This window comes from Gobio gobio, assembly GCF_949357685.1.
Source record: "Gobio gobio genome assembly, chromosome: 3".
Classification (NCBI taxonomy): Eukaryota; Metazoa; Chordata; class Actinopteri; order Cypriniformes; family Gobionidae; genus Gobio; species Gobio gobio.
This window is the reverse complement of record NC_137099.1, coordinates 38,051,508-38,063,216: the sequence shown is the minus strand read 5'-3', so window position 1 is coordinate 38,063,216 and position 11,709 is coordinate 38,051,508. Positions and strand designations below refer to the sequence as shown.

At 35.9% G+C, this 11,709-nt stretch overlaps 1 protein-coding gene across 1 annotated transcript; it reads right to left on the bottom strand.

Moving 5' to 3' along the window:
• Nucleotides 1–2,805: 2,805 nt before the first annotated feature.
• Nucleotides 2,806–10,558, bottom strand: slc5a7a (solute carrier family 5 member 7a). The gene is made up of 9 exons (XM_079813443.1): nucleotides 10,461–10,558; nucleotides 9,920–10,170; nucleotides 9,145–9,258; nucleotides 8,879–9,034; nucleotides 8,564–8,712; nucleotides 7,931–8,080; nucleotides 7,427–7,580; nucleotides 4,949–5,166; nucleotides 2,806–4,075 (listed from the first exon to the last, which is right to left on the bottom strand). The coding sequence occupies exons 2-9, from the start codon at nucleotides 10,101–10,103 to the stop codon at nucleotides 3,422–3,424; spliced, it is 1,779 nt and encodes a 592-aa protein (XP_079669569.1). The 5' UTR covers nucleotides 10,104–10,170; nucleotides 10,461–10,558; the 3' UTR covers nucleotides 2,806–3,421.
• Between the last annotated feature and the right edge of the window lie 1,151 nt (nucleotides 10,559–11,709).

Below are 11,709 nucleotides of genomic sequence, written 5' to 3'. Positions count from 1 at the left end.
GTTAATTAATATTACCCAGTACTTAAATATATAATTACATTGTAACAATGACACCTTAAAATAAAGTGTGACCCTTTATTTTAAGGTGTTCTTATTACAGTGTAATTACACAAATATGGCAAGTACATGTATATTATGTAACAAGGACACTGTAACAAAGTGTTACCGCAATGAGCAATATTAACATAGAAATGTAATGTATAGTGTTAGAGTCTGGTTTAGGGTAATTTGCTTTTATTAATATAGTAAGTACTAGTAATATAGTGTAACAAGGACATTGTACAATAAAGCGGTATCAAGTATTTTATTTTTACTGAAATACAAAATACAGTACAATTTCTTTCAGTGCTCAAAATTGTCTATTGCTGTTCAGGAAAGTCAAAAAGTAATTATTTGCAGATATTGTACCTCTTCTGTAGTCTCTTATCTTTCTCATTACATTATACCTACTGTCTTCTGGTAAGGCCCAAAACTATATTTCCCAGCATGCCCAATTATTCCCCTAAGGTTTAATGAGAGCCAATCTAATTACACCTGCCTCCTTCAATAGAGAGATGATTTCTTGACAGATACATGAAGACCCTGACATTAAGAGAAGTAGGAGAGGAGGCATGCCCTAAGATTGTCTTCTACGGCACACTGGGGACTATGTAGCCACTTAAAGAATAGAAAGGAAAGGAAATTCTCACTGGGTGCAGTTGGTACAACACAATCTGTATCCGTTACTGATTTGCAGTAAAGGAAATTGTTCAAATAAATAATGACGGGCGTGAATACAAATGAACGCTGCCTGCTAGTTTCCATCACAGTCTGTGCTTCTAACCGTCGTTGTGGGAGATTTGATCGATTGAAGCATGAGAGAGGACAAATGTCCCTCACTTAGGCTGATTCAATTAGATGCACCATATTTCAGCTGAGATTCTTGAACCTCAAGCATTTCATTACTGATTTGTGAGCGGAGACGTGATCACCGAGAAAACCAGAGTCCGCCCACATATGAAGTAAGCTAGCGATTTTAAAATGAATATCTCTGATGAGTATTTCCTTCGAGAGTAAGCACAGAAGACATTTGGATATAACTAAAATGCAAACCATGAAATGTGTCCGAACTGTATTCTTTGGCGAGTAAGTAGTCTTTGAGGTTTTTCCAGACACCTTAGATGGCCACAAACACCTCATCAGTTGGAAGGATAAAAATGGCTTGACTTTTGGCTAAGCTAACAGTACCGCCCCATTGCGGTGATTATTAATCACCACAAGTGCTCTTCGCTGTTCTTTTGTGAATGAGATCTCTGGCATATCCAGCCTTGACGATGTAATGGGATTAAATTTTGGACAGCAAGGACAAAATGGAGGACAAGATCGGGACATGGTTGGGTGGGGCGAAATGAGCGTCATCGCCCACCCCCAGGACATTGACGCAGTGTATGAAAAGACGCATAAGAGGCCCGGCCCAACCCCCACTTTTACTTCCCTCCTTCTTATTCACTCCTGCCCCGCCCCACTAATACCAGCAGAGCACTTAGAGTAATGTAAATAACGTACTGGCTATTTTTAGAGTGCCGCCTCTTAACAGTGACATTGGAAGTTGAAGAGAGTTAACGTCATAAATTGTCGCGTTTTCAGACACACGTTTTTGTAGCTACCCGCAGATCCAGACCTTTTTGGCATGCAAAATGGCATTAGATTTAGAAAATGGGTTTGGTATCACGAACAGGAATAAACATTATGTATTTAAACACTTTTGTCACGTTTGATTAATTTCAATAAAACGGAAAACATATACTTAAGAGTTCTTTGTGGACTGTATTACGTACATAGCAATAATACACAACTATGAAAGTCTTAACAATAAAATTTATTGTCTTTTAATAATCCTATGTTTAATCTGTATAGGCCACAATTAATAAATAAATATAGATTTGTGTAGCTGGCTCCAACCAATCCAAAGAAATATATATATATATATATATATATATATATATATATATATATATATATATATATATATATATATATATATATATATATATATATATATATATATATATATATATATATATATATATATATATATATATATATATATATATATATATATATATATTCTTGTATATAGGACAGTAAAGTGATACTTTACATTAGTGGAATACTGGACTGTTATATTCATTGGAATATAAATACACACATCACACAAATTTCAGTATTGCTAAAGCCAACAAAATAACACAGCAGCTGGCTCATCCTGGAACCAGGTACAATGACTTCTTTTGACATCAAAACACAAAATATAACACAACACAGACCCCGGAGGTTATTATTTCATCTGGTAATTCATTTGCAGCTACATTCATTTTCAAGTACAACAACGTGATGAACTGTGTTTGCATAATGTCCAATTACCCCCATTTAATCAATGTAGCTAGTTAAGGCGACTGAAAGATTATATATATATATATATATGTATATATGTATATATACATATTTCCATGTTCCTTGTTTTCCGTTCATCTTAATATTGCACTATGAACATGAAAAAGACATTTGATACATGTGCACTTATGTCAACGTTGTTAAAGGTATTTTGTAGATGGGAAGCACATCAATTGTTATATAATTACGTATTTATGGAACAGCATATAACTGTTTTGCTACATTTGATTTTCATGATAGGACGATAGGATAATCTGCACTAATATCTATCATGGGAGTTTGACGTACATAATGACACATGAACTTACACCTATTATTTATACATATATAGCTATAATTTGAAATATTATAATTACTGTTTCTTTTTTTTTTCTGGACTGATCTGTGTCCAGATTCAGTGGAATTAAAGGATTATTTCTCCCAAAAATGAACATTTTGTCATCACTTTCTCCCTTTCAAGACTGGAACACTTTGAAGAATGTTTCAACCTGACTTTAATTGTATGTACACTGAGACATTTTGTTTTTTTTGTGTTCCACAGAACAAATAAAGTCTTGCAGGTTTAGAGCGACATTGAGTAAATGATGACAGAACATTTTTGGGTGAACAGTCCCTTTAATATTATTTCTCTAGGATTATCACAGTATCTCAACAGTTTCTTTAGAAGGGAAAGGAGAGTCACTCAGGTTTGTACATACCAACAGGAGTCGAAGAGCTTCTCAGGGTAAGTAACACCATCAAGTCAGTTTTTTCCTCTAATATTACTCAAACCACACGAATCTCTGCTGTTTTCTTCCCTCTTTGCCATTTCAATTGAGTTTCAGTTGCTATCCAATTCCCTTCTGAAAGAAGTGATGGAAATTCCAGAAAATGATGTGGAGTGAATTAATTATGTAATTAATATCAGATATTTCTTTACTTATTGGGCGAAGCACTGTCCTTCACATTATGGAGCTACTAGAGAGTCTCAGGATCGACCATAAAGCCTCTACTCGTTCTCATGACTTGGTGACTCCGGGCTGGAGTCTTCCTCTTCAGTCAGGGTTTCTTTCCTGGAGAAGGTTGCAGCTAATGTAACACTAAGTCTTGGCTTGACCGGAGCCATTTCATTCAGTCCAATGATGTTCTTGTTCACCAGTGTGGTTTTGTCCATTATTTCAGCACTGTGCTTGGACACCACTGCATCCAAGAAATCATATTTAGCTGACAAAGTGCCACTCTCAAACAGGTACTTGAACAGGTGTGAGAAGGCCACGTTGCTTAGGAACGAGGCCAGCATGGAAACCGTCTTAAATGGAAACCTTTGCAACACCAGGTATTCCACCTCATTGGTCACATGATGGACCTTCTCCTCAATGGTCCATCCGGGGTAGTAGATGAATGGAGGCAGTTTTAGATAAGGTTCCCCTCCGCCAATGCGCAGAATCATTCCAAAGAAGTATCCAGCCACCGAGCCATATGTGTTCGTGCCACGGACAAAAAGAACACTGATGAGTTGGGGGAAGATGATGACGTAGACCAGGTCAGAGCTCAGGTACCATAAACCGTAGACAGTCCCAGTCAGGAGAGCCATGGCCGTTGCTAGAGCCCCGAACACAAAAATAGTGATCCGCATGACCCACACAATCTCACGGTCGGAAGCCTTGAGGTCAGTACAAAGATGAGATGAGAGTTAGAGGGGAAATAAAATGATAACTGAGAAAACTACACATTTCTATCTGATTAGGTTGGTTACAGTATTTAATCAATTGATATTGTGTTGTTTTGATGCATCCAAACAATAAAAGTGGATGCTTTCATTGACTTTCATTATGTGGACAACAACAGATGAGACATTATGCAAAATATATTATTTTGCGTCTCGCAGAAGAATGAAAGTCATACAGTTTACAGGCACGGATGTGAGTAAATGATGACCGATTTTTATTATTATTATTATTAGTAGTAGTATTGAGTAACCAATCATTTCAATTACTTCATTAGTATGCATATTTATCATTTTTAGAGAAGTTAGGTATTCGGACACTGCAAAAAATTATTTTCGTACTTATTTTTGTCATGTTTTCCATTATAAATATTTAAATATTATTAAATCAATGCAGTAAGATAAAAATATGTAGAAAATGGAAAAGGTAATTTTCTACTAGGATATAATCCGTTAAGTGTTTCAGACATTTCCTTTAACCATAAAACATAATGCGGAAAATTTCTAGTGCCCTGTTTTTTCACACTTTTCTAAGAGTGAAGATACAAAGAAGAAAAATGACTTAAGATGTGTTGTGTTGTTTTGATAAAAATTAAATGACTGAAAAAAAAAACAAGAAAAAAGTAAAATATTTTTTCCTTAAAAATTTTTGACAGATATTTTTTTCATAAGTATAAACTCACTTAATTTTGATATTTTAGTTTCCCAAGTAAATACATCTTGATTCAAAAATATTTAGATATTTGTACTGGAAAACGACAAAAATACTGAGTCATTTTTTGCAGTGAATTAAATTAGACTGTCTCTCACCGATTGCCTGAAAGCGAGCTGGTAGATGTTCCTAGCGAACATGGAGCTGGCCGATAAGATGGATGAGTCAGCGGATGACATCACTGCGGCAGAAACTGCCCCCAGACCAAAGAAGGAGATATAGGCTGGGCACAGGTGCTGTAGCACGATCGGTAAGATCATGTCGGATTGGTCCCTCTGCATGGGAGGAATTGGCCCGTAGGACGTCTTGTTCCAATCTGTTGGGGTAGCACATAATAACCACTATCATATATATAAATATATATTTTTTGCATCATACATGAGGCAAATACATATTAAACTAAATTAATTATTCATTACATTCTATTTCAAATTCTTTTTGCTTTCAATCCAAAAGCAACATGCCTTGATTAGACTGTTATTCCCAATAAGTTAAGTAATTTAAGTGACTGGCTGTCTTTGATGCTGAATGTCTGTTGATTAAATCTGGGTGCTGTGTGCCTCCCTCAGATGTAATATTTACAGGGTTCACATCGTTAAACGGATAATCTGTTAATAATGTATGAAGGAGACCAGCTGTTGTTATTTACTCGTTTTTTTAGTGATCTGAAGGGAACATGGTCTCCACCCGGGGCTGATACAGCCTGGGGAACACCTCCCACATCATAGCAAATCAGACTGTTCCCCCCGATAATGAGAAAAAAAGTGATTACAGAATTAGAATTACTGACAGTATGCACTAAATACAGTACATGCTCAAAGGGAAAATGGCTTTAGGACAAGGAAACATTATATACAGGAAACAATATGAAAAATGCTTTGATGCACATCTTTAATTTGGATGAGCTGTGAATAATTATTTAGGGCGAGGGAATGTGGCATGTTATGGAGCAGAAAATACAACAAAATGAGTGTGTAATCAAGAGCACTTTTGTATTATCTGTTTAAAGAAAGATTTCTGTCTTTGTTAGATCTAAAACGTCCACTGCACAACTTGTTTGCATCTGTTGTTTATTTAATGCAAAACTATATATGCATTAAATGAACTGTTGTTAAAGTCTGCATGAAACAAAGTTGCGATCATCGTTTTCCCCCTCTATAGAGTGCAACAGTGCCCGTCCCCTTTTTCAGCGGTACTGGTTCTGGAAGTATTTTTTTCATCCATTTTTCCAATTGGGATTTTAAAATAGTCTTCGTTAAAGAGCCATTAAAGCCGAGCCAATCAGCTATGAGGTGAATTACAGCACTACAAATTTTGATTTGAAGCAAAAAAGTTTTTGAAAATCGGACAAAGGTACGAGACTGTAATTAACGGTTTTAGTGAGGGAAAGAACTACAATCCTCTAAAGCATTGCGAACAGCATAATCAAATTAAAAAAACGATGGAGAAACAACTGCTCATTTACAAATGTTGATTATATGTATAAAAACAATATACAGTATTTTAGGTTTATTGTAAAATATGCACACACACACACACACACACACACACACACACACATATATATATATATATATATATATATATATATATATATATATATATATATATATATATATATATATATATATATATAAACAAACATTTCAGTATTTTGAAAGCTTAGGGGGATTGACTAGATTACATTATTAGCAGGGCTTCATGGGAGTGGGCGGAGCTAAAGAGCTATTTTGGAGCATGTTGCTTTTGCCGACTCTCAGATTGGTGTAATTTTCTGTACAGCATCGTGGGTAACATAGTTTTTTCACCAGGAATTCCACTGTTAAACACAAATATTTTAAAAGTAAGCTGAAATAATTCGGCTGACGGCTTGAGCAGAAGCAAATACCATGGATTAACAACCTCTGAGCTCACCGTAGGTCTGTCTTTAAAGGTTTATAACTTATCGTTCAAAATTAATTTCCTTATGGAGAAAATTATATTTTTTTTACTTCTGAAACCCAACTGTTGCACTTTATTGTGACGTATATATCACAATTAAACAGCTTCTCTAGTGACTTTATTTAGAATTTTCTAATAAGGAATTGATTAGATTGTTGTCATTTGCTATTTGCCGTGACAGATTCCTGGATGGAAGAGATTATTGTCCCGCCCTCACGCCGATGCACACTTCCTCCAAGAAAAAAAGTTGGTCCCCGGGGATGGAGGATGGGATGGGGCAGGGGGTGTGTTGAGTTAATGTTGATTAAACATTATGAAGGTACATTTTATATTTATATTTTTTAGTTTGTGTGTGTGTGTGTGTGTGTGTGTGTGCATGGATATGTCATTTATATAATTATTTTTTCCATAACAACGGTGAATTTAATGTTACAGATTTGCTCCAGTATCTAGATACAAATGTAACCAATACTGTACAACAAATGTAACTGATTACAGATATAGTATACATTTAACAATTAAAATGTATAATGTAAGTAATATAATTTAATATCAGCAGGTGTATTCACCCACACAGCTGTTTCCACTCTCATTAAATCATGAACTATTTGGTTTCTGATGGAGGTTTATCTTACCTGTGGAAGCCCCTATGGCTCCGATTAGGACAGAGGGAATAGCCATGATGATACATCCAAAGGCAGCCAGGAATGAGAGGACTTGAGCATAGGTAGCTGAAGAGGCAGAAAGAACCCTTTGAAAATACACCTGCCAGGGAATCCCCCCCAACATCTAAAAACAGAAATGTAATTGTAAATACAGACACTATAGATCATGATACAGATGCAGAACATCAAGAGTGTGTTATAAAATAGGGAAAAAGGACACTACAAATATTAAAGCTAATCTAAATATGGCAACCTACAGGAGAAGAGTTGCATACTTGGACCAGTATTACACTTTATCCTCTCTCTCTCTCACACGCAATTTTTTTGTTTGTCTTATTTAGTTTTCCTCCCTACGAATGATTGCATTGTTCAATAAAGTGAGAAATTAGATTTGGCCCTTCAGAATCAACAATCATCCATTGGCAAAATTATTGTATCTCCATTCCATCATGCTACAGCGAGTTGTCCACTCACCAGAAGGCAGAAGTTGTCAGCCCACATCCATTTGTCAGGGCTTTCTATCTTCCCAAGCCATCCAGTCTGATTAGAATTGAGCTGCTTTACCGCTGTCACTCCAATGTCAGACACAGCTGGGTTTGAGAGTGCAAAAGGGACGCTCACCCACTATGAAGAGAACATTTTACACTCTATTACCATGTAATAGACTATCTATAACATTGTAACACACTATGTTTAACCTAATGTGTAGCATGTACTAGTGCAGAAAAGAATAGATTAGATTTTATGCATTATACGTGTTTAAATTTTGATTTAAAAAAATGTAAAAACCTTTTTAAAATACTTGTTTTATTTTCATTAAAAATATTTAATTATTTAATTTTAACTTCCACAGCAATGTAATTGCTATTCAGTTGTTAATGTTATATTATATATTTTATTAAATGAAAAATGCAATAATAAAAACATTTTTTTTTAATTCCTATTGTTGTATCTATGAAGGGTGATTGATGAGACGTTACTCTCAAAACTGCATAGCTGACAGGCCCTTTGATCAATCACAGAGTGTTATATGCTGCTGAAGACATGCAGACATGAATTAAGGGGAAAATGACATCACCGCGTTGACTTCACCATGTGGATCCTTACCAGTCCTAAAAAAATGCAGAAGAGCTGGACGACATCAGTGTAGGCCACTGAGTAGAGTCCTCCCACCAGCGTGTAGAAAATAGCAATAAGAGCCGAAATAACCACAGACATATTGATCTCGATGTCAATGATCACACTCAGTGTGGCCCCTGTGACATAAAGAAAGATATTTTTCATTACGTTTAATTAAGGTTTAATGCTGTATTTACAATGTATTTGTATAATTTGTTCTATTACAATTATGAAAGAGATTGCATAATACTGATTATTTGAGAAAAGGTCTGTCTAAGATATCATTTCCCTCTCTATTCTTACCAAGGGCAGATAAGATGGCGGCTGACCAGAACATTTCCCCCATTAGAGCAGGGATGAAGAGCAGACCACCCATTCTTTTTCCATAAATTTGCTGGAAGGGGTCAAGCATGGTGACGTATCCCCGGGAGCGCATGGGTTTAGCAAAGAAAAGGCCACCTTGACATGAATCAATTCATAGAAATTATGTTTGGCAGATACGTTACTAGTTCTGCATGTTAACTTTTACTCTGAAAAATGTATCAAAGCTGCATATATGCACAACATACCCAAGACAAGGCTAAGTGCGTATCCAAAGGGAGCCTGTGCCCATGCCAAGCCGTACCCAGGAAGATACACATTCTCTGCTGTGCCGTTGATGTAACCCCCTCCGACCCATGTTGCTGGAATGAAAGAGGATTTTAAACAGACTGGTCATGAAATAATATTGAAAGAATTCTCTCTCTCTCTCTCTCTCTCTCTCTCTCTCTCTCTCTCTCTCTCTCTCTCTATATATATATATATATATATATATATATATATATATATATATATATATATATATATGGTTATGTATGGTTGGAGATACCATTTGGTACATAATTAACGCTATACAATACATACTCAATGGAATATTTATTTATATTTAATTAATTAATTAATTCAATAACAGAACCATTTTTTATTCAACTGAAATACTTGCATACATACATAAACATGTATACATATATAATAGAGCAAAATAATATAGCGATATAATAACATATAAGTTCATAATGTAGAATAATTGATTTAGGCCTTTTTCAAAATGCCCCCCTCCCCCTCCCCCTCCCCACTTTTTCACTTTCAACACCCAATTTATAACGATATGGTTTATTTGTCCCTCAATGGTTTATTTTGCTTGTCTACTTTAATGTATAAAGACATTAATAAAACTTTCTTAAACAGACATAATATTTTTGTTAGATAACTGAATCTCTAAAGAATGCAAAAATAAAACGCCAGACATGTCCATATCACATATACAGTAAACTGTTTTTCTTCGCAGTTCTCTCTGAAACTCACCAGTCATGGTAAATGCGCCGACAAATAATCCAATATCCCTTCCGCCGACCATAATAGTCTCACTGCGATCAGTTCCCTCCATCACGCCGGAATTCTTGTTCTTCCATGCTGCCCAGATTCCCACTACAAGGATCAGCAGGTAGAAGATGATAATCGCCACCAACCCCTCCACATGGATGTTCATCTTCTCTCTGCTAAAGTCGTTTTATCTCCAAAGAACCGAAATTCATTGAGACCTAAAGAAAAGAGACCTAAAGAGGTAAGAAAAGAGGCAGAATTAAACATTTATAATCAAACTGTTTATTTTGCTTCTCAACACAAAGATCCAGGATTCAGAAATATTTTGCACCAACTGCTGTTGCTCAGAAGATTTGAAATGCGTAGCTTAGGCTAATAGTGTTAACCAGCAGGTTATTTCAGCCACTCCAAGCTTTGTTAAATGTCATGCTCAAGTAATAGATTTCATGTTTCTTGTTTAGGTGCAAGTGGGAAAAAAATGACAACTATTTCATAATTGAACATTATATGAAAAGTGCCTCACCTTTGTAAATCAGCCACCAGCCGCTCAACTGCCACCAACAGTGCAACAAGAGCCCAACTGTCGCCTCAGGAGAGGAGCAGTACCGCACATTTCAGAGTGAGCCAAACTTACTGTGAATCTTATAAGAGCAGGTTTCGTCAGAGGGTCGATGAACGTCAGAGAGATGTGAATGGGGGCTATTTATGAATAAAGATGTCAGATCGTGCAAACGAGCCGCGCGTCACGGGAGGTTCTCAAGTCAACTGGAAATCGCGAGACAGGGGGGAAACAGCTGTAAATCAAGAGTAGTGAAATATAGCGGTCCCATTCATGTTTTTCCTGACTGGTATTTTATGGCAGTCTGTTTGAGTATAAGCGCACCCTCTCAGCAGCAGGTCAGGCGCTGTCCAGAGTGCTGAGGGACCCAGACTCAGGAAGGGCTTTTAGACGCCACCCAAACACTCCAAATAGGCTACAAGTGTATTGAGAAGACAAAATAATACAAGAAAAAAAAAAAACAAGTCAGGAGGTTGTGGATAGTCAACTGAATAAATAACGTTGAACATGACAGCAATCCAATGCGGGTTTCCCTGTTGTATTTTTACGCTTTCTTTGTTTTGACTTTGCTATATAAAGGCTAAACTATTTTCATGAAGAGTTTAATAAAACTACATCCTTGTTCATTTTGAATGATATATATATATATATATATATATATATATATATATATATATATATATATATATTGTTTTGCAATATGGAATCAACGAATTCCATTCATTTAGGTAGCCGTTTCAAATTATTTAAAAATAAAATAATTCCTCTTTTCTGTATGCGTGTTCTGCTTTTATGGTTTCTTTTAATTAAAATGAGCAAATAATTAAAATTCTGCCATTCTGCCACCCAGTGGCTAAATTTCATACTGTTGGCCGCTTTCCTGGTGGCTTAAATTGGCATGCCAATGTTATCTAGCTTTAATGCATTAAAATGGGAAAAGAAAAACATAGGCTACATAAAAATGAACGAAGGAAACATTTTCAAAAATCACTTTCTTGAGTCATAAGATTTCTATTAACATTCAGGTTTTTGTGGTAGCATATCCACTTTGCATGGTCATGAGAGCTTTTATAGATACTGGACATTATTGCTGAGGACAGGCTTCCCGCAAATACATCTCCAGAAAGTTGAGACTTTTTAGACGCTAATTGTGCCTCTGCATGTTTGACAGTTCTGCGGGCAATTCTAAATAAAACCGTATTCATTTCCTTGA

What these genes read in the sequence shown, in the direction of transcription:
- slc5a7a (XM_079813443.1), bottom strand. Translation starts at nt 10,103, where the DNA reads ATGAACATCCATGTGGAGGGGTTGGTGGCGATTATCATCTTCTACCTG. An exon ending in CGCACTTAGCCTTGTCTTGG is followed by an intron (nt 9,035 to 9,144) that starts GTATGTTGTGCA and finishes ATTCATGTCAAG; the next exon opens with GTGGCCTTTTCTTTGCTAAA. An exon ending in CGCCATCTTATCTGCCCTTG is followed by an intron (nt 8,713 to 8,878) that starts GTAAGAATAGAG and finishes TTTATGTCACAG; the next exon opens with GGGCCACACTGAGTGTGATC.